At 38.5% G+C, this 7,620-nt stretch overlaps 1 protein-coding gene across 1 annotated transcript in view; it reads left to right on the top strand.

Annotated features, from left to right (window-relative positions):
• Positions 1-7,620, top strand: part of LOC138173597 (mucin-22-like) — a 24,603-nt gene that overhangs the window by 16,312 nt on the left and 671 nt on the right. Inside the window, exons 4-6 of the mRNA XM_069103642.1 lie at positions 2,596-2,724; positions 4,711-4,875; positions 7,038-7,613. Coding sequence (XP_068959743.1) covers positions 2,596-2,724; positions 4,711-4,875; positions 7,038-7,613 — 870 coding nt within the window. The remainder of the gene's footprint in view (positions 1-2,595; positions 2,725-4,710; positions 4,876-7,037; positions 7,614-7,620) is intronic.

The raw sequence follows: 7,620 nt of genomic DNA, 5'->3' as shown, positions 1-7,620 counted from the left end.
AGACAGAGAGAGAGAGGGAGAGAGAGAGAGAAAGAAAAAGAATCTCCCTGAACATTATACACAGCAGCAGCAACGTTATGCAATGATCAACTTTTATAGACTTAGCTCTTATCAGTAACACAACAATCCAATACAACTCCAAAAGACTCATGATGGAAAATGAAAACTATTGAGTCTGAATGCAGATCAAAGCTTACTATTCTTTCTCTTTTTTGTTTTTTGTTTTCTTTCCCATGGTTTTTCTCTTTTGTTCTGATTTTTTTCCACAACATGACTAATGTGGAAATAAGTTTATTTGTATATGTATAGCCTATATCAGATTGTTTGCTGTCTTGGAGATGAGTCTGACGAGAAAAAGAGAAAAAAAATTGGAACTCAAAAATCTTATAGAAGTGAATGCTGAATACTATCTTTATGTGTAACTTGAAAAAATACTATTAAAAAGAAATAATCTCATGACCTGGAGATCGAATCCCAGGCTCAGACACTTAGCACCCACCCAGAAACACCTGGCCGTGTAACCTTGAGCAAGTTGCCCCCGATTGCTTAGGGGCGGCCAGGTGGCTCAGCGAGTAAGAGCACCGGCTCCAGTGTCGGGATGACCTGGATCAAATCCAGGCTCAGATACTCAGCACCATACCCAGAAATAACTGGCCGTGTAACCTTGAGCAAGTTACTTAACCCTTATTGCTTAAAAAAAAAGAATCTCTTTGTGGTGGCAAAGAACTAGAAACTTTGATGATACCTGTCAATTGAGGAATGTCTGAACAAGTTGTGGTATATGATCATGATGGAATAATACTGCAAGCTATAAGAAATGATGAGCTGGGTGATCTTAGAAAAACATGGATAGACTTGCACGAAATAATGAAGAGCAAAACGAGCAGAACTAAGAGAACATTGCATACAATAACAAAAAAAAACCCAATTGCTTTAAAAACATTTTTGAGTTGCTGTCATTTTGACTACTATAAATGCCTAAATTAACTGCAAAGAACATATGAAGGAAGATGCTGTCTGTATCCAGAGAAAGAACTGATAAATAGAAGTATGTATAGAATAGTTTTACATGTATATACATATTGGTTTCTAATCGTAGCTTAGGGGGAAGAAAGAAAAAAGTTATGACAACTTTATTATATATTTAAAAGGAATAGCAAGCTGTATATAACAGATTAACAGTTTCATGTACAATCGTCTTTTTTTCTATTTGACTGTTAAGAAATGCTCATTTTATTTCTTTAAGTTCAGAATAAAATAAATCTAAATAAATAAATAAATAAAAGCCTACCTGAGATCTTTGAGATGGCAGGATTAAGCAAACCCAATGGTCACTCACTCAGGAGGCTGTGCTCTGTATTCATGATCTATGGTAAATATCCAAAAAAGTCAGGCAAATAGATGTTTTCTGAGATTAATAGTTGAACCTAAGCTTGACTCTTTTATTCTCATGGTCCTTCCCTTCCAGCTGTAATTCTGGTGCCACCTCTTGCATGAAGTCGTCCTTGAATCCTCAGTTGGTAGTAAAATCTCCCTGCTCAAATTTTTCTGAGCAATTAAAAAAATTCTTCTCATTGGTCATATTCTATCTTGCATTAGAGTCATTTGGGAACATCTGTTTTTTGCTAGAGGGTTAAGTTCATTGAGGGCAGAATCTTACTCCAGGTTTGTATCTCTAGCACTTAGCCCACTTCTTTGCACATAACAAATAGGTCATTAATAAATTTGGGGTTGAATTGAACTTGGTTATCAAAACTCTGCCACCCTTTCTTAGCAGAGTTTAGTCAGCCGGTCAACATATCCATCACTAATTATGTTGCTATGCAGAAATTACCACTTAAAATATTTCAGATATTAGATGCTTACACTTGCTTAGAAACATATGTGTGTTATATAGTAGGAAAATATTATAAATGGATAAGTATTAAATAGTTATGAAATACCATATTTGGCTTCACCTAAACATGGCTCCTGATCTTAAGAATTTTCTAATTCACTGGGAGAGACAGTGAATTAGAGACTAATATAGTTCTTCTCTCATAGGCTTACTGTGAGGAAAGCTTTAGAATAAACACATCTATTTTTATGAAGGAGAAGCCAGGAAGTTCTCATAGTCCTTATAGGAAAGAAAGTGCTAGACTTATAGGGAGAAAAACTTGGGTTTGTGTCCCACTGTAGAGACTCACTAGCTCAGTAATCCCAAACAAGTCACTAAATCTCTCCATCTCTGTTTCCTCATCTGTAAAATGGGGATTCCTCACAGGGCTGTAAAATGAAAACATATACTTTACAAAGTTCTTATAGAGATCGAAAGAGATTAAAGTGCTTTGCAAAGACTGGAGCACTATGTAAATGTCTATTTTATTATCTTTTTTAGTACTTCACTTTTCAGCAGGCTTTGAAAGTTGTCACATTTCCCATTCAATGATGGATTGCTCTGAGTTTTAATTTTGCATAATTAATTTACTCTGGATGTCCCATTCTGAAAGTGTAGCCTACAATGGGAAATAATTATTATTCAACTTAATCCACTCCTGGACAGATGTATTATAGTGAACTTAACATTAATTATATCTAATATTTCCCAATCTTTAGGAAGGTATAAAAGGAACTAAACTAAATAGCAAATATTCCTGGGCCCAGATTTGTTACATTGATGGCCACAGAATGGAAGTAAAATACAGGAAACATCCTGCAGACATTGAACAAGCGGAAACCCAGACAGTGAGTAGAAGCAGCAATGATTCCATGTTTTGTTATACCTGAAAACTGAATGCAAAATTTTATATTTATGCACCTTTATGCAAAATCTTATATTCTGAATGCAAACTCTATCTTTATTTTAATTATTTGTGTAGTGTAATGAGAAGAATACCGAACTGAGCATTTGAAGGCCTGGGTTCTTGTCCAGAGTTCTATGACCATCCAACTACTGCGTGTAGGGTCAAGTCACTTAGCTTCACATGGGCTTATCTCTAAAATGAGTGAGTTAGGGCTCAATGATCTTTAAGATCCTGTATAATTCTAGCATTTTATGATTCATAAAAGACAAAAGATACATTATTTCTGAGTGGAGCAACCAAATGGTTTGTCAAGGCTCCATGCTTCATTGATTGGCAAGGCCCGTGTAGGTTTTTTATAGGTCCAAGAAGCAAGCAATCTTTTAAACAGTGTGATTATTTAGAGAGAGTTCATTTAAGTTATTTATTGTTTGAGACTCTGGTAAAAGATATTTCCACACATATGACATCTTTGGATGCCATGACTACATGGGCATGGATGAGAGCCAGAATGGTGGAATAGATAAAGATCCAGGAAAAGCTGAGTTCTGGCCCTGCTTCTGCCCTGCACTGCTTGTGTGACCCTGGACCCATCACTTTACCTCGTCAGTGCTCCAGGCAGCTCTGTAAGATTCTAAGTTGCAGAAAAGCTGATGTTCTGCATTAGTAGAAGCAATTTCCTCATCTGGAAGTTTCCTATAGCACTGAAATCACAGATGCCGTCCTCATTCTCATCGTGGCTACATAACCAAGAATATCTGAACAAATAGTTCTTGATTACAGTCATAAGGATGTATTCATCCATGCAGAGAGAACTACTAGTTAAATGACAGATTAAATAAATATCTTTGGAGAGCATTTCCCACTTAGGGAGCGACAGTTTAGATCCATCACTTCAAATTCAACATTTGTCACAGAGGAGAGATGACAAAGAGGGAAAGTCACCTTGGGAAACAGGCTGCATCCCAAAAAAGACTCTAAGAGAGCTGATATAAAAAGCAAAGAGACTGTACCGTGAGGTTTCCCCAGGGGGTTTTGGGATTGCTTCCAGCCTCTTTCTGGCTCTGGGAATCTATGATTTGCTTCCTTAGAATGACCCAGTATCCAAAGAGTAGGCAGGCTTTAGAAAGCCAGTCTGACAAGTGAGTTTGAGTTTTTATAGATGGGTAGCTGTTTTTTCAAGTTTTGTCATCTTCAGGCAGGTTAAATGGAATTGAAGATTAGTGGTGAAATCAACACTTCAGGGAGGTCAGCCAAGAGTGTCTGCTAAGCATAATGGATGGATCGAGACCTTGGGCTGTTTAATAACAGAACAAGGAGAGCTTGAACAAGGCTCCAAATCTTCCAAATGCTATTTATTGCTTGTGTAGCCACAGTTGTGGAATACAACTTCTAACACAAGCTGTTTTGTGAAGTGAGGGATCTGGACTAGGGTGAAAAGCTTTTCTGGTTATCACAGACTTAAAAAATAACAAACACACGAATGCTAACATGCTTCTATTTTGCTGAGTATTTTCTGGTTCTTTTCCATTGTTCATAATACATTTTCCTTTTTTTCTAGGGGTGGTGGTGGGATAAATCTTATAGGAAGTAAGCCACGTTTTTGTTACGTTGTTTCCATCGTGTCTGACTCTCAGGGACCCAATTGGGGGTTTTCTCAGCAAAGATAACTGGAGTAGTTTGCCATTTCCTTCTCTAGCTCATTTTAGAGATGAACTGAGGTAAACAGGGTTGAATGACTTGCCCAGGGTCACCTAGCTAAAAAGTTTCTGAGAGCTAGATTTGGACTCAGGTCTTCCTGATTCCAGGCCTGGCACTTTATCCACTGTATGATCTAGATGCCCTCGACTCTCTCCACTACACCGTGACAAATGTATCCAGGATAACTGGATTCCTATTAATCTAATATTGTTGTGTTCTCTCTTTGCAGTCCTTCCCAAATGCCAGTGACTCTACAGCTTGCCACCCAGTTGGTGGGTTTTACTCACTACATCATGGCCATAGTGATATAGACCCCAGACTGTCAGTTGTCTGTACCAACCCAGGAATTCTTGAGTATTCGGCATCCTCAAGTACAGAATTTCTGTGCCATCAGGTAAACTGTTTCCTCAGGTACTTGGCATGTTTCCCTTAACTGCCCAAGTGTTCTTGATTAGAATATCTTGAGGCTGCATCTATCTCATCTTGACACAAGATGTGAAAGCATATGCAAATTTGCACTAAGATTTAGTAGCTGTGAGTGGATGATCCTGCCTCTTTTTAATGTGAACAGGATTCCTAGGCCTGATGCCTCCTTTCAGGAATGTGCTAGAACTGCCTCGAGGGTTGATTGTTACATTATCATTGTGAGCCTTTGCACCTCAGAATTTGGTAAACCCTACAAATCAGTGCTTGATTTACTGTGTTATTGATTGCCTAGGTCCTAAGCTTAAGAAAGTGATGGAGAAAATGTTAATAATACAGATTTAACTTAAAAGTGGTTTGGGCTTCTTTTTTTTTTTCCAGACAGCCAGTTATTAAACATTTACTGGCACACTTCTGCCTCCTTTGCTGAATCCTTACTTAATAAGCTTTTGGGAAGTCTAACTTGCTATCACACTTAGAAAATATTTGAAAAGGGGCCAAGAATTCTTCTATCTCTATTCATCCCGGTCTCAGCACTCTGTGGTTCCTTTACATGTCTCTAAGGACCAAATCCAGTCTTTCCATCAGGGCATTTCAGTTGTCCCACAGCCTGGCTCCCACATCCCTTCCTGGTCACTATTGCCTATTATTCCCCTTCACTCTGTTCTATCACACTGGCTTGCTGAACGTTCTCTCTTCACAGCACTACATCTCTTGCCTCTGCACCTTTGTATAAGTGCTATCCCTTGTCAGGAATGCCTTACCTTCCTCCCTACTGTCACACGGACTTCCTAACTTTCTTTAAAGTTATCTCAGACTTGACTTCCAATATTTCCTTTTTCAATAGGTCCTAGGTTGGTTGGTTTGTTTTTTTTTTAAAGCATTTTCTCCTTCTTAAAATTGCTTTGTATTACTATACTTTACACATTGCACCACCCAGATGCCCCCCACCTAAGATAGTGTTATCTTTTTTTAGCTGCCTTAGCACGCTATTGATTCTTATTACACTTGTAGTCCACTAAAAAATTCTGGACCTTTTCTCCAAAGAACTTGTTTAGGCATACCTTTCTTATGCTATACTTATATAGTTGATTTTTTGAACCTAAGTTAGGTTTTTACATTTCACAGTTACATTTATTTTTCTTTGATTTATCCCAGAATTCTAGCCTGTCAATATTCAATTCTTTTCAACCAAAAATTACTAAAAGTCTACCCTGTACAAGGCACTGTGCTAGGTACTTGAGATACAAAGTTAAAAAAGTCATATTGTCTGTCCTCAAAGAGCTTACAATCAAGCAGCAAGGAAAGACTCATATGGAGTTAGAATATACTGTAATTATTTTAAAAGTAGAATGAGATAGAAATGTCCTTCCTTGGACACTTATGAGTCATGTGACCCTGGGCAAGTCATCTGACCTCTCTAAAGCTCAGCTTCCCTATCTGTAAAATGGAAATAATAATAGAACCTAACTCATGGTGTTGTTGTGAGGACCAAATAATACAATATATGTGAAGGCCTTTACACAACTTAGAACAATCTAAAAATATTACTATTACTGTTGTTACTGTCATCATCATCATCATCATTATTGGCAGCAGCAGCAGGAGTAGAAGTGGTAGTAGCAAAAGAGAAATACAGACAAAATGTCCCAGGAAAATTTGAGATTCAAGAGAAAACTTTTAGCTGAGTATTGAACAGAGGTAAGGGATTGGGGTTCAGCAAAGATATAGAACCTGAGAAAGCCAGTACAAATCCATGGAGGCTGAAGGTAACATATTGATTTGGGGGTAATTTGTAGCAGGTCATTTTGACAGAAACAAAGGGTATTTAAAGGGGACCACTGTGAAATACGGCTGCAGAGGTAGGTTGGAGTAACATTGTGGGAGGCATATAGCATGACCAAAAGGGAGGTATTTAATCTTAGACTGGCAGGATTGTTGTTAAATACCAAACAGATCCTCTAATGCATTAGCTGTCCCCCTCCATTTCATCTTCTGTCAATTTGACAAATACGCCATGTGATTAATATGAATCAATGATTTAAAGCACTGATATAGCACAGGACCAGGGAAATTACCCCCAAAGAAAGAATAAGGATCATGGGCAAATCAAGCTATTTCTATTCCTTTCAGGGAAAAGAAAATTGTCGGTCCCTACTGAAAGTATTCTTGGCATGTCTTTTGGCCTGCGTAATAACAACAATAATAGGAGTGCTGATACTGAGTCTGGTGAAGAACACAAATATGGGAAATCCTCAGGTTATTATTCAGTTCCCAGAAAGCACAACGACAATCTCAAAAACAGGCACAACCACAGGTACAACTGAGTCCACAACAACTACAACTGAAAGTACCACAGCCACTTCAACTACTACTACTCCTGAGACCACTACCACCACAGCCACCACTACTCCTGAGACCACTACCACCATGGACACCACTACTCCTGAGACCACTATCAGCACATCTTCAGCTACAACTGGGTCCATAACAACTACAACTGGAAGCACCACAGCCACTTCAACTACTACTAATCCTGAGACCACTACCACCACAGACACCACCACTACTGAGACCAGTACCAGCACATCCACAGCTACAACTGAAAGCAGCACAGTCACTGCTACAACTACTCCTGAGACCAGTACCACCACAGGCACCACGACTCTTGAGACCAGTACCAGCACATCCACAGCTACAACTGAGTCCATAACAA

The sequence above is a fragment of the Petaurus breviceps genome, unplaced genomic scaffold (assembly GCF_028583685.1).
Source record: "Petaurus breviceps papuanus isolate PSGF00001 unplaced genomic scaffold, PetGlider_PUasm1.0 129, whole genome shotgun sequence".
Taxonomy (NCBI): Eukaryota; Metazoa; Chordata; class Mammalia; order Diprotodontia; family Petauridae; genus Petaurus; species Petaurus breviceps.
Note: the sequence above shows the minus strand (reverse complement) of the source record. Positions and strands in the feature narration are given on the sequence as shown.